Source organism: Ixodes scapularis, unplaced genomic scaffold, assembly GCF_016920785.2.
Source record: "Ixodes scapularis isolate PalLabHiFi unplaced genomic scaffold, ASM1692078v2 PGA_scaffold9__187_contigs__length_104089568, whole genome shotgun sequence".
In the NCBI taxonomy this organism is placed as follows: domain Eukaryota; kingdom Metazoa; phylum Arthropoda; class Arachnida; order Ixodida; family Ixodidae; genus Ixodes; species Ixodes scapularis.
Genome location: NW_024609884.1, coordinates 87,900,457 through 87,924,008, shown reverse-complemented (window position 1 = coordinate 87,924,008; position 23,552 = coordinate 87,900,457). Strand labels below are relative to the sequence as shown.

Sequence of the window (23,552 nt, the reverse complement as noted above, 5' to 3'; positions counted from 1 at the left end):
GAGGGGAAGGAGAGGCTCTTTTGTTACCACTCCGGCCTGAACGGTGCATATGCCCAGCTCAGCACAAAAGCCGAAGTGGGTCAGGCTCGCATTCTCTGACTGCTTTCGGAGAGATCCGGCCCTAACAATAAATGTCACTTCGTTCCTTGTTAATATTTTTACGTTAAGACATGAACCTGCCCACAAGGCCTGAGGGCATGTCCACAGGCCTTGTGTTGGGTAAACACTGAGGTGTGGGGACAACAAACGGGTCAGAGCACCCCCTGCAGTTGATCTTGCCAATGGCCGCCAGTGAATATACCTATACTAATTTATCCCACTAGATAAAGTTGCACACAAGTGTCACTTCGATAAACCTTAAAACCAATAAACTCCTAGGGGTAGTCGCTGGGAAGCTCGTATTCATCCCCCATCCTATTCCATCAACCTACCCCGTGGCTGACCGATGTGGAGTGGTAAAGGATGTAATAGAGAAGTTTCAACTGCACCTCTTACCCATTTTATGCAATCTCTATGGTCTAGATTTCACTGTTACAAAAAACCAAACCTCTCCTTCCTATAACACATAATTAGTATGGCCCAAACTGGAAGCCAAAGCAGTGGCTTTTGTCCTGACCCGAAAGTACAATGACTTGTCCTGAGTTAACCTTGACGAGATAAGCCTTAACCCCTTAACTGGGGTTAAGGCTTATCTCTTAAGGCCCGTTCACACTCTTGCGACCGAGTACGACTGAGAGCGACAAGATCTCTTAAAACTTCTTAAATGTTTTTAGAATGAGGGAACACACTGGCATTGTGGCGCCATCTATGCGGTGACCCAGGAACTGCATTTCACAAGAGCGAAGGTTTTGCGGGATTTCCGAGGTCAAATGTGCGTAATACCCATAGAAAGACTCGTTTATAACATTGACAAAAGTTTTTCGAGCCAAGAAAGAAAGGATAATGCGCGAGAAATAAAAAAAAATATGCCGGACCGCCGAGTTTACACTACTTCCCAATAGATGGCACCAGTGTGTTCTCTGGTTTAAGAAGTTTTAAGGAACCCAGGTTTAAGAGGTCGCAAGAGTGTGAACGGGCCTTTATAACATTAATCTCAAAACCTAAAACAAATTTATTCATATCAAGTTGTATGTGCACCCCGACACTTCAAACAATTCGAAACGGATCTTTCACTGTGCTGGTGTCTTGCCAGGTTGCAGTAGACCCCGAAGTTGATGGTGTTTCCATAAACAATTGTTCCGCTGTGTCATCTTCAATTTTCGTGTAGGATCCCGGGGAGTATTCCATCGAACTCGAGAAATCAACATCGCAGTCGCTGTCCTTGCAAGTATTTTGCAGCAGCTCAGCGATTTCTTAGTAGGTCAAGGGACGCGCTGGCATTTGCTCGACGCCAGTTTCCAAACAAACAGTCAAGGGTGTCATACAGGAGTCTTCAACTTTTTTTTGTGCTGCCATGTATGCATCGTTTTTAAAACTAAAATGTTTCCAATACACGAGGATAGATGGCGCATCCTACCCACACGCTAAATTGAGCGAGCGTTTTAAAAACTCGCTTCCCAACAGCAAAGAAAGTGCACCGCGTCTATAGACGCGCATCCCACTCTGCGGTCAAAATTGATGCGCGTCTAAAGACGCACTCCCCAGTGGTTAAGACCCCTTTTGACAATAATCCGAGATTTGAAAGATAACTCTGGTGGCATTTTCACCAGGACCATGGACCCTGTTTCGTCTTCTCTTTTTCTTTTGGGGGGGGGGGGGGGGGTGCATTGGCACATAAAAATTCGGAGTTTATTGGATAAATTCGAATTCACCAAAATTTTACCTGAGGGTGTTTTTCCAGGTTTTCGGATTTATCCAAAAACATAAAAGCCTACATTAGCATAAAATTTGGAGGTGCACAAACTGTATATAACGGTGATTAAAACAATAATAGTATTGATTACAATACCAACATAAAAGCAACAAAACTGGAAAAATAAAGTGTACCTTCACAGCCTTCAACACTCCAATCCAATACCTTGTTCATGATGACAATGCACTTTTAGTTAAGATTATGAAAGTAATCACTCAGCCTATCCACAAACAATATTGTGCTTCCCTAACTTCAATGCATTCTTCCGGGTGTGAATTCCAGACTTTAAAGGGATGCTGAACCGAAATTTGGATTTCACAAAATAACGTAGCAGGAGTGTTCAAGGGGCACCACAAACCCCAAAACATCACTCATAAAGCGGTATATTGAACGGATGGCCGTATTTTTGTAAAATAAGGATGCAATTGAGTCGTGTTTCCTGCAGAATCGTTGAGGAGGAGGGGAAACGGCCTTGCTTTCTTCCCTCTTTGCGTCCTTGTGGAGTCAAAGTGAGAAGAGGAGGAAACGAGAATTGCGACGTCACGGGCTTTTATGGCCGTGTTCAAGCGCACTCTTCTTTCACAAAAATACGACCATCCGTTGAGGATATCGCTTTGCGAGTGATGCTTTCGAGTTTGCAGCATCCTGCCTGGTGCTTCCGCATTGTTTTCTGAAATCAAAATTTTGGTTTAGCATGCCTTTAATGGTCTGAAGAAATTATGAATATTTGAACATGTCATTATTACTGCTATATGGCCTCATCATTTTAGTGTGGTTAGTTCGACATAAGATACCTATAAACACGCTGAGCATGTGAAATTGAAAGCGATAATCAGAAAATTCCTGCTTAACTACAAGAAACAAAGCCGACTCAGTGGGAATTCTAAGGGCATGCCGCAAAGAAAAGCGGGCGTGGTGTAAAGTTAAGAATAAATCAGAAGTAAAAAAAAAAAAATTTGAAACAATTTTACCCATAAATTTTTATTAGAGATAAGCAACATTTGGGGTTAAACCCAGTTTTTCCCGGCATTAAAAATTACCTCTGACATGGTATCTCAGTTTAATAATAATAAACAATTTTTTGGTTTAGATTCCAGAATAGATCACTAATGGGATAAAAATTTGCTTTGAGGTTGCTGATGATTATTAAAAATAATGAAACAATATGCTCATATTTTTTTAAGTAAATGAATCTTGAAAGAGCAGTTTTCCAGGGATTTATCAGCTTTTATTGGCGACTCCGGCGAAAATACTTCCGACCTCCTTCCAGAGCTTCACGTTTTTGCCGCCAGGTGCCGATGAATTTGAGGTGCAGTCACAAATAAAACAGCCGTACCTGCTTTCATATTTGGTGCCACTGCAGCTCCATACCAGAGCACGCAGATGCGTAGAAAATAGTAGCCTACTATATTACACCCATTTATTTGCAGCTGCAACAAAATTACCTAACCCTATTTGGCAGACAGGAAGTTGCACAAGGAGCTCTTGAAAAAATGTGAACCACAGTCTTGACTACCCTCAAGAAATCGAAATGAGGAGCTTCCAGCGCGAGCTTGCTACCTTGGAGAAGGAGTCTGGTGGACCTCGAGCGAGTATGCACAGCCAAAGCATGACAGAAGGCATGGAATGCGGCCAGAGGTGTTCAAAAGACCCACCCTGCAGTCTGTCTGTAGAAGCAGACGCAAATTCTCGGAGCCAGAGAAGCAGAGGCTGCGCCAACTCACCCAGTTTGTTGACGAGGGCGTCAAAGTGGGGAGCGGCTGGCTCCTGGCTCTGTGGGCCCTCCACTTGTTCCCGCAGGAACTTCTTGGCTTCCTCAAACAGATTGATGAGCTTTCCTGCCAGGGAAACACCACTGTTGGCACTCTGCATCTAGCTTGCATGGAGGCTGTCCTAGTCGCATTCATACACCTCTTCTCTGCTCACTTGCAGGGTATATCAACTGAAAGTAGACCTTCCAATAGCAAAATTAATTTACAAAAAAAAAAAAAAAATTCCTGCATTTGTATTTACTTTAAATGCTGGCACTGGCATTAGAATTTACTATACACTGGGATCTATCTATCCAGAGTCAGTTATTTTAATCTGCTATATTATTTCCATTATTAAGAGTACCTGCCTTAGCATTACAAACTTACCACAACATTTTTTTACAGTAGAACAAAGTTGTAGTAAGTCTGGAATGCTAGTGATAAGAGCATTCTTGGATATTAATATAGTAAAAATACTGATATGTTAAAGGTTTTCTTTTTTATAACTGCTTTGCTACAAAGACCTTCTTTGTCTAGATTAAAGGGACATGGCAAAAATAAAATATGAGACAACTATACTGCTAGGACCCATTAAATGTTCCTAAATTTCTCCTAAATTTTTTTGAAAATGGCACGATAGCTTTGTAGATAAATCGATTTATATGTGGGAGCCTCGGATGCACCCGATTCGGGAAGACCGCTATATTTGTTGGGTCGGCAACGTCATTCGCTCAAAGCGCGGTGTCGCATTGCAGACACTTGCAGACTTGTCTCTCTCAACGTTTCGCGCTTCAGCTTCCTCGTTTCCCTTCTGCACTTCGAGACAATGGCCGTCTACAGCACCGCTCGCTGCATCGGAGTCTTCGACACTGATCGCAGTAGCAATGAGTGATTGTTATCAGATGTTGGAAGCTGGTCATTGTGAGCAGCTCCAGCAACGGTGACGAAATCGTCACGGACAAACTCGCCATCGTTCGCGGCAATCTCCCACGTGCATGCCGGGTGGAAGGGCAAGGGGGTTGAGAACAGGAGCAGCGGAGTAGCCCAGTGAAACGATGATGAGGCGAGCTTAGGCAAGCATGGGGACACCTAGAATGAGAGAGCGTTCACCTACACACTATGATCACCAAGTTTATGGGCACCATGGTGTGACTAACCTGGGCACTGTTGCCTGGTTGCCAGATGAAAATTATCAACATTCGTAAATTGATTATTGCAATTACTAGAGCTCTAAAAATCATGAAACTTGGTGAATATATTAAGTAGCCTGTGAATAGAGCTTCCCAAGGATACTACTTCAATCATCCGATCCACATCCGCAGATTTAGTATCCGCATCCGAACTGCATCCGCGAAATTCGGAACCGCATGCGACCCTCAATCTGCGCATTCATTTTACATCATAATATTAAGCATGAATAAAAATTGAAAAGGCACCCGGATGGTATCCTATAAGCCATCTGCTTACCTTTGTACAAGGAACTCTTTGTGTCAAAATGCGGTGAAAGTTTTTTTATTGTATTCTGTTTTATCGTATTTCTAAAATATACTATCATCTTTCCAGAGACACTTCGCATCGCCGGAAAGATGATCGCAGTTATGAGATAGACTTGGGAGTTTGTGACACTGACATTCTGCACTAAGAGGAAGGAAATTTTAATATTTATATTCCTTTTTGCTTTGTGAAACCCACTTCAAGCAGACGCCTATTTTATAAACATAAAAATTAACAAAGGAGAGACTAATAACATTGTGTCATTTTATTTCGGCCAAACATAATAAAAGAAAGTGGGCGAGGAAAGGCACTTACTCACTGCAACAAAGCATAATCGTGTATATGTGGTGAGGCGCGAGTACACCACTGGGAAAATATCACAATATTCAATAATGGCAACACCTCCTATCGGTTTCAGTTTTAAACACGAACCTTCAACTGCCTGCTCCGAACCATATACTTAAAAACAACTACTCAGTGCCAACTGTTGAGAAAAAGAAAACACACACACGCAACATTTCATTTGCCTAGGTTGCTGTGTAGGTGAAAGAGAATATCGTCATTTAAAATAATACCCGCTAATGAGAAGTCTCTCTCCGTTTATGCACTTGGTGCTGGGGTGGCATGGAGGAACTGCGCTACAAGAATGAGGTGCGAAAACACGTGGCGCAAGTTCCACCACTCCAGAAGGTCAAATTAAGTCCCCTCAATCTCCTTATAGGCAAAGAAGCCACTTGCAGGCTTTTCTACTTTCTCGTGGCTTCTACGTTTTGGGATTTCTTTGCCCAAAGAACATTTTCCGCTCTTTCCCTGCCATACAAGAACACGCTTTCCCGGAACGACCTATACTCCTGCATTCTTGACTTTTCCTAAAGTAAGGCATTTTTGTAGAATGTTCTAAAGCGACCTTTGGTAATAATAAATTTTTTTTATGTAAAGCAAAATTTTCTTCTCGATTGGCACCTTTTATCTACGAGAGCAGTTTGCTCCCGTAATATGTTTGATGATGCACTACATAGTATCACTCACTTATTCACTCTACACTGTGCGGTCGCACACGTTTATGGGCCGCTTTGGCAAAGATCCGAACCCGCAGATATTCGCATCCGATCCGCAGTCTGCCAAATCAGATTAATTTTTGTTCGCATCTGCCAGGACGGCGGATATCCGTGGATGATCATCGGATATGCAGGGCTCTACCTATAAGCATTCCATTTGAAGAATAATCTACCAGTTTAATTTTTGTGTCCTAACCCCCTCAAACATTTTTACACATTTCTCGGCGTAAATGCTTGTTCCAGGTCACTGTGGAAGGGAAAGCTACTTTCTTGGTGTGTTTACTAAGCTGACACCCTCGTAGGAGTAACTACGATTGAAAGAGGGATTTGAGATAATATTAGTAAGACAATGCCAAAATTATTTTCTAGTGGTCCCTTCCCAACTGTTACAACGGTCACATTGAACATATTTTCTCATTGTTTAAGTGTTGAGTGTAACTTTGCAGCAGAGTACCTCTCATAAAGTCACATTGAATGCTGTATTGGTAATGTGTAAAGTAAAATTTATAAAGCACAAAACTTTATGATATTGAATGGGTCACGGAATAAACTCAAATCCCTCATTCTAGATCAGATGGGCAAAAATGGGAACAAAAATAAAGCAGCGAGTATCACAGTAGTGGTACAAAAACACAGGCAAAAAAAAAAAACATTGCCACTCTTTTCCCAGGTCACTGAACTTTGTGGGGCTCATGAGTCTTATAAAGAATTTGTATGTGAGTCTTACAGTTTCTTCATCCAGACTATCCACAAATTTGTGTAACTGTTTGATTCACATTAATACAATAGGTTAAAGAAATTGTTTGAGAATATTAGAGAGGACACTTTATACTAAACAAGCTCATTATTTTGTTGTTTGTTTTACTGTTTCCGAAAATGCAGCAAAGGGTAAGAAAAATAAAACCTTTCAACACTAGCAATGACCAAAGCCAGCTAAATCCTGCCAAAACAAAGGGCTTTGGGCGTATCCACTGGGTGGGTTATCAAATACCTCTCTCCACGAAAATTGACAGTATGATATTAGCTCGTTATTGATTCCAAACAAGAAAAACCTTCTTGCATGGGAAACTGCAAGAACACAAGAAAAACATAATGCAGAAACGGTTATAAACAAACAAAAAAAAAATTTTGAAAAAAAAAAAAATTGGTGACCGGGAGCTATAAAAGTAACATTAAAAAGAGCCACATTTCATACTTTTTTTTGTTTTGTTTTGGTGGTGGTGGGGGGGGGGGGGGGGCGGTAATAAACCAAAAAAAAAAACGGCATACGTTTAAAGCTCATCCCTCAAAGCAAGATTGAAAAAAATAAATAAAAAAAAAGGCAGCATTTTTTTTAAATCTTCATTTTTCAAACGAAGTTTTTTTTTTTTTTTTTTTTTTTTTTATAAATTTGAATGTGTGATGAGTTTGTTTTAGAGCAGCAAGTTTCTTTGGTGTGCTCATCTTTGGGAATTTTCTCTCCCATGGGCTGTTTGATTTATTTGCCCAGTAAAAAGGTTGGCGCAATTTTGCGGTGGCCTTGGGCCTCCTTGTGCAATTCTTAGCCTGGAGGGGAAACGCTGGACACTTGCAAAACCTTTTTCTTCCTTCTCCCCTTCGGCGAATGCGGGTGAGAATGCGAGATGACTGCTGGCAAGCAAGCGGTCGGAGCTGTTTTCTCAGACTTTATCAGCCCTATCGGATGTCCTTGCATGATAAGAGTCGGTAAACAGCAAGAGGCATGTGCTTTCCGGCTTGTACCGAAACAAAGCCCAAGTACCACTGCAGACGCCTGTAGGTCGAATGCGAGTGCCCGGGTCATTCGGTGTCTCAAAGCCCCAAATGAATGGGCGCACTGACAAAGGGCGAGAGCGTGACAAAGGACGGCGCTCCGCGGGCCTCGCCGGGACGTGGCCGGGACGGCGGGCGGGCGCGCGGGGCGAGGAGGAAACAAATGCTCAAGATGGCGCGAGCTATGCCCGAGTACCGCACGCGTTACCAAGATGGCGTCGCTCCTTGGCGGCGCGAGCGGCTAACGAGCATAATAGGACTGCTCAAAAGCTGCGACAAACAGCGCCACCAACAGCGCGATCGATAACGCCTTCTAATTTGGGCTAACGAAGGCGGACCAATCCAGGCTGACAACGCGTGACGTCACGCGCTTCCGATGCAGTAGGCTCCGCGTTTCGGTATGCGTGGCCCCTGATGAACAAAAAGGGCCATCGATCGACGGCGCCGCGAGACAAACAAGCGCGCTTACTGTGCTCCTGCTGGAGGCCGTACAGCTTGAGCTTGTTGGCCTCGTGCTGGGCCTTCTTCTTGAGCCGGCAGGCCCGCGAGGCCAGCTTGTTCTTCTCCTTGCGCGACTTGTGGCGGGCGTTGAAGGGCAGCTCGCTCACGGGCGTCAGGTCGTTGATGACGCGGCCCAGCTTCCGCAGCTCTAGCCCGATGTTGTACAGCTTGCGCGGGTTGGGTGTCAGGTCGTTGCCGTCGCCGCGCCGGGCCTTGCCCGCGTGCTTCACGCCTTCCAGGTGGCACTCCGGGCTGAACACCGGGTCCGTCACGTCGTGGAGCACGTGCGGGTCGGCCGAGTCGCGCGCCATCGACAGCCGGGGACCCTTGGGGCCCTTGGCCTGCACGTTGTACTGCCAGAAGTAGCGCTTCTTCTTCTTCTGGCTGTCGGGAGAGGCCGGCTCGGCGTCGCAGCTCGCGTGCGACTCGGCCTCGGACGACAAGCCGTCGTCCGAGTCCTGGCTGCTGAAGCCCTCGTCCATGGACAGCGACGAGAGCTGGGACTCGGGCGCCGAGCAGGACAGCCGCTCGGCCAGGATCCGGCCCCGGGGCTTGCCGCCCGGCATCTCGGTCGGGGCCGTGGGCGGGCCGGGCCTGGGCGGGCAGGGCCTAGGCGGGCAGGGCCTCGGCGTGCAGGGCCTCGGCGTGCAGTCCGCGGGCAGGCTGGACGACAGCGGAGAGCTCTTGGGCACCAGGAGCTCGGCCAGCTGCCCGGGGAACCCGCTCCAGCCCGCCTGCTGGAAGTCGCGCAGGAAGTCGTTCACGTCCAGGCCGTCCAGGCCAGACTCGTCGTTGGCGTTCAGCTCGGCCAGCGTGGGGTCCTTGAGCGCCTCGGGCTTCTCGGCCTTGAGCATGGCGTCCAGCTTGCTCAGCTCCAGGTCCATGCTCCAGAAGGACGGGCTCTGCTCGGCCGGCTCGCTCTTGTCCGGCACGCGCGAGTACGGGTCATCAGGCTCCCAGGGGGCGTCGCCCACCTTCTCTTCCTTGGGCTCGACGGCCTGCGGGCCGTACACCTCCTGCGGCTCGAAGCTGAGGCTCTCGACGGACAGCCACTGGTCCGGGTCCACGCTGCCCTCGAGGTCCGGCAGGCGCAGGGTCTCGGCGGCCCTGGCCTGCAGCCCCGACGCCGTCCAGGCCCGCGCGGCTGCCCAGCTGGCCGGCTCCGAGCCCAGCTCCACCATGGCACCAGCTCCACCACGGAGCACCGACGCGCGGGGAACCTCCAACGCTGCGGCTCGACCTGCGACAGCCGGGCTATCACATTCCCCAACCGCTAAATCCCAGGCCGGCTCACACCCGCTGTCGCCGCACTCGGCTTCGTGCGGTTCGACCACTTCCCGCCCTGACAACGTTGGCTCTCACCTTGTGCAGATTCCAAACCTCGAAGCACCTCGGCGTAATGCCACGCTATGCATTGTGGGAATCGGTGGGCAGCAATATCCCCATGCGCGCTCCGCTCCTGGCCCCCAGTTTCCCAGAATGCAACGAGCGCGGCGACGGATTTATGCGAGATAGGGTATTCTGTGCAGCGAGGGGGCGCCTCCCAATGTTTTTTTCTGGCACGAGTGCTCGTGCAAACGGGCGGCAGAGCTAAACTCTCGCGCTTCGACAGTGTGTACTTGAAGGTTCAAAATGCACCTTGGCGTGCGCTTCGGCAAAAGGGTCTATACGGTTCCGTTCTACGAAATAGGTTGGTGCGACCTCGATTGGGTTCGAAAGCAAGCAGCTCGCGCTTCGAGCCTTGGCTGCAGCCCAGTTTTAAGTGAGAGTCATTTCTGATACATTTAGTTTTCGAGGCTTCGGTGAAAGTGATTTGCACCGAAAGCTGATGAAGAAAGCAACACTAATGCGGTTTGTGCAGGTTAGTTCTACGGCCAGGGGGACATAATATAGGGTGCTAATCGTCAGGATAAGTCGAAATATTAACTAAACTTTGTTAATTAACTTCTTAATTAGTGAAAATCGTCATATGGCTTCAATTAGAAACTATTGAGCCTCATCGAAAACCACTAAATCAGAAATGTTGAGAAATACTTTAGGCGCGTGGGAAGCGCAGTAGTGCGCCAAGGGTACCATTCGTGAAACAGGTACAAGGCTGGGGTATGATAAGAGACGGGAAAACCACGTGGGCGCGTTATCGCACAGGTAGCCTCGCTCGTCTGCACGAGTGACGACTCTAGCATTCCAACGTACTTCCCACGTGCTCCGAGTCTTTCTAATATTGACTGATCTTCAATGACGCTCAGCAAGTTTCTAAAGAGAGCCACGTGTTTATTTTTAATAATAAAAAGATTTCAGTTAAGCAGTCGACTGATCGTTACGATTAACCCCCTACACGGTGTCCCCCTGGCCGCATAATTCAGCTGCACAGACCGCGCGACTTGTTTTAAACAAGTCCGTTCAGCTTAAAAAGAAACGCCCTATACCATATAAAACACACACACTTCCTCCCCTAGATAGTGCATGGCCGCCATCAAACACACTGGTGTGAGCTTTTTATCTGGCGTCTCATTCGCAGGAGAGCGCGTGCAAACGGAACCTCTCTCAAGGAAGTCGGGCGCCTTTGACAACACAATGAAATCACGTAATCGCAGCCTCGTCCCCCGTGACCCAGCGGCGCACAGGAAAAAGACGGGGATATCCGAATGATCGAAGCTAGAGGTCCGTAGTTCTCAGAGCAGCGCCCCTGGCGAGCAAATTCGAATCTTTTTCGGTCGTGCGTTATGCGCTCTCTGTACTACATTGCTCGCGGGCGACAAACTGGCAGAATCTGAGTAAAAAATATAAATTTTCGAAAAAGAAAAAGAACAGACTAGGAGGCGCGCGCTCCGGAGCATTTTTGGTTTCAGCAGAACCCTCTGCTGCTCACTGAGGCTTTCGCCGTTTGCCAGGTTCGGGTCAAACGGCGCAGAACAGCAGCCTTCTTGAGCCCATTAAAAGTGAAATAAACATTTCATCTTCATCGTACGCAAAAAAAAAAAAAAAATGCTATTTAGTTTTTTTACGATCTATTTTCGAGTTTCTGCCGTTCCGATAGTTTCGCGTGCGAGACATTAGAGAGTTTTAGTAGATCGTTCCCATGACTCCGATAACGATACCCGATACCCCGCCACCGCTTCCCTTGCACATGCATAGTATCGTCATCGGGGCTATCGGAGGTATCGGAACGATCAACTAAAACTCTCTAATAGTCCCGGCAAAGTGCGAGTCCTACATCTAAAACATGATCACGTACTGGCAGTTCATTGCTTCGGTGACGACGAGGTTTGTGACCTCGTAGCTGCCACTTTCTTTTCCCCAGTCTCGCGGTCGTCTTTCTCTCGTTGAAGCGAAACTAAATAGCGACTCATTAAATGGACACGCACGTTGCCCTAATATCGCGACGACCAAGTTGGATGCGTCTTGTCCACAGATGGGGGACGGCAAAACCCCTCCAATACGCTGGCTCCGAATGCCAGGAATTTTCCGTAAGACCGTCATACGAAAACGCCATCAGCAGTGCAAACTCCCCAACGTCATTATTACGCACGCAGCGGAGGAAATAATTAGCGTCATGGTGTCGAAGCGCTTTTTCTGTTTCTTTTTCTGCCGGTATTTAAGACACTTTGGTTCGGCTAAAATGCGTTTCCCACAAGGAAGCAGCTGGACGGGGCTGCGGCATGGAACCTGCGCCTGGCGGATCGGCCAGCACATCCTGGAGCAGCGCATTCTATGTCCGCGTACACGTGCTTGCTTCCAAGAAAAGGTCTATTGAGTGACTGCATGGGTGACTGATGGAGAATATGCACTGTCTTCGTCTGCCTATGGATTATATCCGATGAAAGCTGGAAACTACGCTTCTGTCGTAATTAGGAAAGAGAGAGAAAACAAAACAACGATTGGTTAGATCCAAACCGCGTTCCAGGCTTCCCTCTGTCCGAAGACGCCAACCCCAAAGCGAGAGGGGCTCCGGGGTTGGCTTTGCGTTTTCTGTATTGTATAAATCTTGTATACCCCCCCCCCCCCCCCCCCCCTTATGTAATGCCCTTCACGGGCCCTTAAGACGTAAATAAATGAAATGAAATGGAAGGAGCACCATCGGGAACATAGCCTCGCTCTCAGCTATCTCTTGACAGCCCCATGCCCACGGTTTACGATGTCAATCAAGGGCCGAGAGCGCCACCACCCTTTCGAGAAAAACCTTTCCTCACTCGCCGACTGGAGCTCGTATTTGAGCGCCAGATTTCTTGCCTTACTCCGTCAACTATTGTTTATCTTCACTCTCTAATTGAGTTCTATCATTATGTGCCCAACTTGTGTCGTTAATTTTGTAACAGATTTTGGCTCTTCTGACCGTTGGCGTACCGGATACGAGTCGGGAGGCTAGAGGAGGCAAAGAAATCAGCGTTAGCATTTACGCACATTGCGTATGTCGAAGGCAGCACAAGCGTTACTTATGACAGCTCAGTTGCTCACTCACTGATACTGGCGAAGCAATACACTACCATTGGCTTATGTTACGGCAGCTCAGGTCGTCAGTCAGCGGGACACCTGTGATTCGTATGAAGCGTGGCAACCAATTGAAGGAAGCTTTGCACGCGACATACGACGTCTTGAAGATTCAACGTAACATAAGAAAACGTAAGCCCCTGTGTGAATGCAACAGGGATCTTTATCATCGCGCATTTATTCTAAGGAAGGCGACATGAAACCACGGTGTGTGTTTCATGAAAGTATCGTGCTTCGCCTTCATAATAAATCGAAAACAGTTGCTTTCCATTATAGGGCGGAACTCGGGAGGTAGGTAACGAACATTTAAATTGCATTTTATCTGATGGTGAGAACATTTTGAACGTCCACATTGAAGACAACGTTATTAGGCGGGCAAGCTGGTTGCTAATGGACATACTAAAACCCGAGACAGGCAAAAAAGGACGAAACGCAACGTCTTTGGTTTTAGTATGTCGACGTCCACATCGCGCGATTTGTTTGTTCATGACATTGGCTCGTTCGATTTATGAATTTAGAAAACTATGTATACCGCGCTCGGTCCCCTATGTCTCCATTCAAGGGCTTTACTGATTTTCTTGAAATATACAGTTCAATTAATACTTTATTTCAAGAAAAAAAAGTTGGAGCTCCCCACGTAGAAAAAAAAAAACAAAAACACTAAATTAACAGACAGCTTAAAGATTTCTGGGCCCGCAGAAGATTTTTCACTCGGTTAATTATGGACTCGAAATTATTTTTGAATACTTAATATGTTCAAAGAAAAGAAAAATAAGCCGAGACATCACTTTTTTTTTCCTTTGAGTAATTTTAAGAAATTATTCGTCTGCGCATTTCACAAAAAGTTGGTGCCCGCGAAACTCCCACCGGGAGCAGTAAACTTGTGAGTTCATCTCTTCATTGCGATTCAGCACATTGTTAATCAGGTTTCTGGCCTGCACTCTCCGAAATAGGGGGTGTAGCACAAACACCCCCTTGTGTCGTAGAATACACCCCAAATCTCCAGTTCGACCTACAGTGCACTGCCGTCGAACCGAAGGTACCTAATTTCACGAGCGGCTTGACAGTCGAGTGGTACGGCATAATAAAAGGGCCAATCTACGTGTTCCTGTCTACAAACAAATAATCAGTTTTCTTGGCCCCCCTAGTGCCTTCTTGTAGTCTTCGATACGTACGTACGTCTTCGATACGTACGAACTTACGGCCGTAAGTTCGACGGGCGTGGAACTACACGTTTTTTTTTTAATTTTTATTACGCATCTCTCTGTAAATCTCTACAAGAGTTTTGACCGTAGACGATAGCAACTGTCCCTGTGCATCAGTTCGGTCGTTTCACCGATGAACCTGGCCGAAATTAACGACAAACATGACCAAATCCATCGTAAGATGTTCATAAAAAAAAGTCCATAATTGAGGCTCGAAATTAATTCATGGTTCAGAATTACTCAGTAGCACTGTTTCGTTGGTTATGTGCGACAAGGCACACATTTGTGCCACAAAACGAAGCGAACACGAATAAAACACCAAAACAAGCACGTCCACGCTGAAACCGAAACCAAGCAAATTTCGACCATCCAATGGCGCCAAGTGCGTGGGCGCCTTGTATCCGCCGGTCAGGTGAGTACCGATATGCCAAGGGAGGCTCCCTGGACCTTCGTCTCTGTGGTGTGCGCTGGTACGTGCACCGCTCAGCTGCCCACTGTCGACAGGTCTCGAACCGGTTACCAAGGGATACACGCTCCTGGCCCGGCCACTCAAGTGGCTTCCGAGATCGTCTATCTACGCTGATACTCATCGGCAAACTCTAAACATTACAAAAAAAAAAAATGCATTTATGGGCGGCCGATTTCCATGTTTAAAATCTAATCAACGATCGTGACACGCCCCACTTTCTGTGCCTTGGAGTAGATACCAGGGAGAGCCGTCAGACTGCGTCTTCAAACAATAATTGCTGTATTACGTCTCCTACACCCAAAAGACTCGGTGCTTTCTCCAAGAGAAAATAGTGCCCATGTATTTTCATCGCTGCGAGTTTAATAGGACATCTTGCCAGCTAGAACTTGTCATTTTTATTGACTGAATCCCAACAAACAATATTCCATCAAAAAATCAAAAATCGATAATATACTCTATAAAATTGCACGTAATATCACATGGGACAATGTACGAAGAAGTAGCGAAAGACCAGAAAATAAATGCCGCGAGAGTGTTCACTACTGAGAGGTTGCACTGTTATGTAATTTTGGTAAAACATTACTTCAATTGTGATTTTAAAATTCATAACAAAAGAACGAATACTGAGGCGAACAGAAAAGTTTATTCTTCCCACAATTTATACTAAATATGGAAATAATGCAAGGTCATACTATGATCTTTTTTATTTTCATAAGTTACCAGAAGAGCTTCATAATTTGGATTCTCTAAAAAAAGACTAAAACAAGCCCTGAGAGAATGCTGCGGCCAGTCGATAGGTGACTGAAAAGGACCAAGTTTTTCGCTTGTTCTCTTGTCAGGTATAATTCTCTTTGTTTGGTTTTGTTTAGTTGCATGCAACTAATGCATGCTTTGTTATTGGGGAGGATGGATGGATGGATGAATACGGCTGAGCCCTTTGGATCGGGCGGTAGCTTACGCCACCTAGCCATTTTGTTTTACCATTTAAGCTTAGAATATTTAAATGTGAAATCTATATTCACTCCGCAGTGCAAAGAAAGTGAGGCTATGAAACCCCCTTGCCATCAGTGATTAAGAAAATACCTAGTTTTCTCTCGATTTCTGCCACCATTCACTTAATCTTTGCTTGGTAATCTCTACAGTCTTGAAATCCACCCTCCCTTCGCTGTCTCTAAAACCCAATGACTTTATTAAATCTATGTTGTCTTCGGTAGGCATAGGGTGAAGCCCTTTACAGTAGAGTATCAAGTGCTCAGCCGTCTCGTCCTCCTCTCCACAAGCAGTGCACACTGTATCAATTTCCTGGTACTTCACTCTGTATGTTCTGGTTCGCAGAACACCCGTTCTTGCCTCAAACAGCAATGAGCTTCCCCTAGAATTGTCATAAATGCTTTCTTTGGCAATAACTCTTTTGTTTAATCTATAGCTTTCCAGAGCAGTCTTTGTCTGCATTCCCTCTAGCCACCGATCTCTTTCTGTGGCCTTAACTTTCTTCTTAACTGAGACTTGCTCTTCCGTATGTTCGCTATAGCCCAAAAACCTTCCTCTTAATTTCCTAGTGCGCTGTCTCCACTTTGTGTCTACACTCCTCATGTATGAATAGCTGAAAACCTTTCGTGCCCATTGCTCCCCATCCATTAGCCTCAACCTATCCTCAAATTCTACCTTGCTCACCGCTTCCCTGCTCTCAAATGATGCCCATCCCATGTCTCCTTGTACTCCCTGGTTTGGCGTTTTGCAATGCGCCCCCAAAGCCAGTCTACCTACTCCGCGCTGTTTTATTTCTAGTTTCGCATGCACTTCGGATTTCATGCATAGCACTGCGTTTCCAAAAGTCAAGCCAGGCACCATGACCCCTTTCCAGGAGGAGGAGCGACCGTGACGCCCCAAGCGGTTAACTTTAGAACTATTAGGATGGGGACAACAAATACAATGACTCAGCGCTCGGCCGACATAACCGAACGCGGCGTCAGCGTTCGGCTGGAGTTCGTGTTCTCCGGTGAGAGGGAGGGGCTCTTTTGTTTCCACTACAGCCTGCATGAACAAAGCAGCATGCACGGTCCCAGCTCAGCACAAAAGCCGAAGTGGGTCAAGCTCGCATTCTCTGAGGATAGATTTGGCACTTAACGTCGCTTCGTCGATTGCTAGTATTTTTTACATTAAACTGTGCCCCGCGCTCTATTGCAGATGACATGGACATGCCCATAAGGTTTGTGGGCATGTGAACTGGCCTTGTGTTGAATAAACACCGAAGTGTGGGGAAACAAACGGGTCAGAGCGCCCCCTATAGTTAGATAACCTGTTGGACAACAGGTCCCGCGGACAAGCATACCCTTGCCTTTGCGGGCCGGTCTACGTACTGTGTTGAAAAAGAGACAATAAAATACTTATTTGCAGTTAAAAAAAAAAAAAAAAAAAAAAACACGCTTCTACAAAACGCACTCGAGTCCCCCTTTAAGACTCCACAAAATGAGTGTACTAACCAACTTCGGGCGATTCCATCGAGCGACTACTGGTTCCTGTGTTTTGTGTATGTTTATACAGCCGGAAGTTAGTCTGCCTCAGTGGGCGTCTGGTCTCCCAGCTGTAGATGAGCAATTTAGCCAGTGCGGTACAACCGCTAGCCTGGGGTCTTTGACGTACACCACGCAGTAGTGATACACGACCGCACGCCGGTACGATGTTCATCCCGATCGATACAGGCAGGGATGGGAATCGAACCTAAAGTCCCTGGGTTCTGCAGCGCGAGCTTTCGCTTCAAGTGCTCTGAGCACTAGCTTACTGATCCCCCCTACTGGTTTCTGATGTCCGCCTGAAAGGCTTTTGAAAGGATTAGCGTCCCCTTTCTTCCCAGTGTTCTGCTTGAGACTCCTGAGTGTGTGATCAATTTAAACTCGCAGATATAAAACTCGTAGCTTCTCTCAAATAGTTTTAAATTGCCTCTTACGAAACACAAAAATTTATAAATTTTCTCCGGTAAAGCTAATACGGAACTTTTTTTTTTTTAATATTATTATTTTGATTGAGCAAAGAAAGCTTGCAGTAGAGCAACGCTCTCGTTATTTTCGCTTCTGACAGCACTGTAAACAACTAGTGCGAAGGAGTAAAACAGAGAAACATTCGCAAGAAATAGACATGGTGTTTTTTTGTATTTAGAAAAAAAAAAAGGGAGGGGGGGGGGTTTGCAGCTGTTTAAAAAAAAATAAAAAAAGCTGTGAAACCTAGACTGATGCCGTCTCTGCAGGTGTGCGGCAAGGGGGACACAATATACGAGGATAATCGTCACGATAAGTCGGATAATTAACTTTTTATTTTGTTAAAAACGGTTTCAATTAGAAACTTCTTGAGCGTCATCGAAAACCACTAAGCAAACTTGAGAAGTATTTGGGAAGGGGAGAAAGGGGGGGTTGCGCTAAAATGGCTAGAAGCATTCGAGAAGTGGACAAAGGCGGATGATAGCAAACGGGAAAAGCGCGCGAGCGCATTTTCGAACCACTGTCCTTGCGCGTGGTACACGAGTGGGAACTTGAGCGCACCCATGTGCTTCCCATGCACTCCAAATCTTTCGAAAACCTTGTTTAGTGGTCTTCGATGACGCTCAGCGAGTTTCTGATGGGAATCGTACCTTTACCTTCAATAATCAGAGTGAAGTTAATCGACACATTTGAGTTGAATAACCGACTTATCGCGATGATTCTTCCCCTACAATATGCCCCCCCCCCCCCCCCCCCCCCCCCCCCCCCCCCCCCCCCCGCCGTAGACCTCACCTGCACACACCGCATTAGTGTAACTTTCGAGGCTTTTTTTAAAAAAACAATCTCTAAAACACCCCGTGTAAGAGCAATTATACAATTCTCACAGGTTCAGAATGGTGTGCACTTTCATCCATCTACGAAACTTTCATTCATCCACAAAAAGACAAAAAGGGCGCAGGCGAACTGAGCGAATTTAATCGCGTCGTAAAAATACCTGAAAAACGAAAGGAAAAAATAAAAAAAAGGGGACTTTTAACATGGAAAGAAAAAGACGCGGAAAGGTAATCGTTGAGACACTGTCTCTTTCATGTCTTTCGACTTGTTTGACCCGAGTCTCGGGTAGCTCGAAGGCACGACTGTCATTCATCGCTTCCTGTTGGTGAAGCATCGTTCAGATTATCGAGAAAACATAAAGGGGGCTGGGTGCGACCGCCTCGCACGGAATCGCAAGTTCAACTGTTGAGCCGCGACAGTGATGGACTCTTAGACTATTTGCGATATTCCCAAGCGCCCCGGCCCGCACTCGGGATATCATGGGAACGGTGTTCCTTCATCTCCCTAGAGATCGCTAATTTCGACCAATTCCATGGTTACACAGCTCTTGAGCGTAATTTGGAGTCACCCTGAACGAGCACCTGATATACCCCAAGAACCTGTCATATCACTTTTAAAATTTTTTTGACAATGTCAGCATTTCTGATACTGTGCATGCAATCCACCTTTCAACCTGGCTGAGCTGCAGAAATCTCTTACAATATTATCATTCCCGTGATTGTTGTTTGAGCAGGAATTGCTTTAAGAGCCGAGAATTCATAACAAAAACTAGCATTTAGCTCGGAGTCCGCGGGGCTGTTTATAGCATTTTCAGCGTTTCTAACTTAATATCAGCATGACCATAGAGAATTGTAGTAGACCGTTTTTCTCCTCCGCTACGGTATCCGTGAACAAAACGCCGCAGCTGTGCATGCGCGCCGCCAGCCTTCTCTGCATAGTTCAAGGTCTTGTGGCGGATTACGGAGCGCTATCCGGGTGCTTAGCGGGCTCCGGAAACGGTCTACTACAATTCCCCAATAACGTAAGAGATTTCTGCAGCCCATCCAGGTTGAAGGGTGGACAACATGCACAGTACCAAAAACGCTGACATTGAGGAGAAATTTTAAGAGCGATCTGACTGGTCATTGATGCGCTTGTTCAGGGTGACTCCAAATTACGCTCAAAAGCTGCGTAACCAAGGATAGGGTCGAAGTTACCGATCACTAAGGAGCTGAAGGAACACCGTTCCCATGATTCTTTTAGCGCGGGCCGGGGCACTTGGGGGATATAGCAAATGGTCTATTCAAAGCACAACTTGGAAGACCAGTGACATGCTGGTTCTACGCAAAAATAAACACACAACCCATTGAGAAGAGGGCTTCTTCCGGGTACCGTTAGTACAGGGGAAGATCGGAAAACGTTTTCCGATCTTCCCCCTATTAACAAAAAAGAAACACGAATGAGAAATCGGAGGCTTTTTCACTCGATCGCTCTAGAAAGAAGAGCGGGTGAAAACAAAAGGGCGAGTCGGCCATGCCCGCCACGAAGGCGGGCAAGCCCCGGCGAGCGGCGGTCGGGGTTTTCTCAAGGCCACTTCCGCACTCGCGCGCGCGAGAGAGCGCCAGTTAAGCGGCAGATGGGCCGCGCCTCTTTCCACGGCGCCGTCTCCTCGGGGAAGCCCCTTCGAACAACTGCGTACTCGTACGGAACAAGTGCTCGCCCGCGAGGCCCGCCCGAACGGCCTGCACGCTTCGCGAAGACAGGAGACGACCTCCGAGCTCGTTTTCACGGTCGCCACTATGCGTCATCGCCCGGAAGCATGACGCAACACTATGGCCACTCGGGCTCGCGGCCGCTTTCCTACCGTCAAGATAAGCGGCCGCTTCTGGCCATTCCGACCGCTTTCTTTTCACCCAGATCAAGGGCACCCGGGCTTTGACCTGGGGCTTCGACGGAGCCTTTGGGACACAGAGCGAACGTTCAAGGGGGGGCCTCTCCAGCGTTCGCTCTGCTAAACTCGAAAGAGCTGGAAGGGGTTTTCCCGAAACTCTTTTAAACTGTATTACCGCAGGAAAAAAAAAAAAAAATACACGCGCGGACAAAAATAAAATCACTCAACCAGTCGCGCCCGCAAAATCATTACAAAAAAAAAAAAAAAAAAAATAAACGAAAAAAAAAAAAACAACATACTAACGAGACAAAAATCCCTCCTCTTCCCTAGCACCTTTTTGTTTTACATTCCGGTTCTTCTTAAAGCAGTTTCGCGTTTTCCCTTATTTTTTCGCCCCACGGTCGGGCTTTCCATACAAAAATCTGGCGAAAGAACAAACCGAAGAGAGAAAAACTCCGGCGTCACAAAGAGGAGAGAAGGAAACAGATCAGAGGCTCCAATGCCGGAGATAAAAAAGATTCTTCCGACCTTTTCTTTGTGTTGGCGACGGTGACCTTCGCATTGGAGTTTCTTTTTGTTTTTCTTTTTTTTTTTTCCCCTTTCTCTCGTCTTTTGTTGGTGCTTTTTGCTGCTGCTGCTATCTGGATTCCCGACGAAATTGGGTCGCTCTCGCAACTCGCCAGAAAGAGAAAAACAGCCGCCTTTTTTTTTTTTTTTATTTGCAACACCCAAGAACACTTGCGCGTGAAAGAGCGGCTTGTTGGCAAATATATTATAACGGGTGACAGTGATACGCCGGAGAAAGGAAACAAAGCGAAAAAACAACAAATGATACGCGTGGACCAAAACAAATGAACACGTGAAAGTTTGGGCACACCAGCCGTGGCATTTCTGTCGCCGCGCCGGTGTGTCTCTCGAAAGTGAAGGCGGAAACTCGCCTGCCACGGGGAAAGTTCAAACGGTGGAGGCTGCTTGCGCAAACCGCGACACATACTTCTCATCCACACACCACGTTGGCACATTTCTACCGAAAGAAGCCACGCCACGTGCTTCCGTGGACTTCTGACCCTTCAGCGCTTTGATCGACACACTGTGCCGCTTATTGATGTAGGTCCTAGTTATGCTGCGGATAACTAGGACCTACAACAATCGGTTAAGCTTTTCCATCAAAAATCGCAGGCAGGAAGTAGCACACACAAACACTCAACCATGTTCTTCTCTCACGTCACGAGTCTCTACGTATAAACATATTATAAACAAGGCTGGCAACAATAATGCGCGACATGCACCGGCACACTCAATATTTAAAAATACACGGCATACACTTTAAAGTGGTTTTCCTGAAGTTGCACGGTGTACTTTTGACATTGGCTTTTTGACTGATTAATGTGCGTCTCCTCAACTTACGGGAGACTTTAGTCTCCCGTAAGCTGAGGAGGGTCCCAACAAAAAATTGGGATGCGGGGTGGAGGAGGAGGGGTTCTGACGAGATGTACTAGATGGACATTAATAAACCCCACTCTGCCCATACTCTACCTGCAACCCCCAAATGTCACATCCCTCAAAACAAGCTATTTTATTTCAAGATATGATTTTGATTCCACTAATGCTGGGATGTGGAGCAGGGTTTCAGACCATCCGTTAAAATCAGTGGGGGGGTCCGAGACCCCCCCCCAGACTTTACGCCCTGCTTAGAGACCCTGATGCAACCAGTGCACACTATCCGGATGCATCACCTTGACAACACTCCTTCGAACGGAAGCGGCGTGGACAGAAGCAGAAGCACGTGTGGAGGCACACTTCTCGGCGTCTGGCCATGTGCTCTGAAAGTGTCGTAACAGGGGAGCTGCTACCGTGCGCGTCCGAATCTCAAATGGGAGTGGACCATCCAGCCGATCGCCAAAGTCAAAATCAAAAGGGCTCTCCCCGGGCGGAGCAAGGTTCTGTGGGGGCTCCACTGCCGTGTTTCCTTGCCAGGTAGAGCAAGACCGACCGAGGAGGAAATAAATCGTTCGCCCTTGGCCGCGCCGACCTTCAATGGCACGCTGGAAGGATTCACGAGCGCAGACGCGCATCCCGCACCTACTCCCGACAATGCAGCAAGTCCAGAGTCGTCTGCCCTCCTCCACCACAAATCCGCCATCCCAACAATCAACATGCACACGGCGGATATTCAAGGTCGCGGATGTACCCATACAATACTTCATCTGCTTTCTACCGTTGCGTCACCGGAATAACTCGAGCGCCCGCTTTCCTGCTTGCTGGCGCTCGTTTCTTGTATCCGCACCAAAGGGAAAAAGAAAGAAAAAAAAGACCTGATTTCTCAGGTTTCCGTCGATCGCGTGCACTGGGTTGGCGCGTCGTGGAGGTCTGCCGGCAACGCCGAAAGTAACGGGAGACAGCGTCAAGTGATCCCCATGGCAACCGCGTAACGGTGAACGCAAATGATCGGGGCTTTCTTAATAAGCACTGATGATAACTGGAACCAAGTTTCGGCTAGCAGACGCTAAACTCGCAGGGCACATCGTGACATTCTCCGTAAGCCTTTCGTTTCCAACGCGAGCAGACATGACAGACCGCGCGCTCGCTAAAAAGATCGACGGAACAAAAAAAACGTTTCCGCCCAGTTTGAATGGTTAGCAAGCGTCGCCCCGAACGTTGTCCGCACTTCTGCACTCGCGAAAAGTAATGTCACTCTCCAAAACGACAAATATGAACGCGAGAATACTGAATGATAGCTGCAGGAGCGCTTACGGTAATCACCCGGGATCTTGCGTGTGATATCTTCCCAAAAACTCGGTGGCAGTCGGTCGCTTGAGCTCGAACGGACGTCGGACGATACTTGGTCTTCGGTGGCTTCACTCGTTTCGAGATTTAATTCGAAAACGCACCGTATTTTGAGTTAGTTTGCACACAATCGGGATTTGTTTTGATTCTGTAGCTCACAGCAATCACATGACTTCTTTACCAATCGACGCAGCTCGACCAATAGGAGAGCCCGATTTCGTGAATTGCTCCACCTCTGCGGGAGCAGGTATAGAGAAAATGGAGTCGAGCGTTCCAAGTTTTGGAGTGTCGCTCGCTGTTGGAGGTAGCTAGGAGGGTATCCAGGAGCGCTGGCTCCGTGAAATATGTTGATTGAATAATATGACTCGTTTTATAGATAATTCTCCGCGCGAATCGCGTCGAAAGGGCCGAGGAACTTTTGTAAACAATCTTGAGCAGCAGTTGTGACGTCAGACGTGACGTAACGTGTTTTGGTAGTAGCACGTGAGGTCACCTTCA

At 47.0% G+C, this 23,552-nt stretch overlaps 1 protein-coding gene across 1 annotated transcript in view; it reads right to left on the bottom strand.

Moving 5' to 3' along the window:
• The window catches only part of LOC8051737, a 27,758-nt gene extending 4,206 nt beyond the window's left edge, over window positions 1–23,552 (bottom strand). The window contains exons 1-3 of the mRNA XM_040205316.3: window positions 23,022–23,552; window positions 8,395–9,666; window positions 3,577–3,690 (exon numbers count right to left, since the gene is read on the bottom strand). Of these exons, the coding sequence (XP_040061250.1) occupies window positions 3,577–3,690; window positions 8,395–9,607 (1,327 nt within the window). The 5' untranslated portion in view covers window positions 9,608–9,666; window positions 23,022–23,552. The remainder of the gene's footprint in view (window positions 1–3,576; window positions 3,691–8,394; window positions 9,667–23,021) is intronic.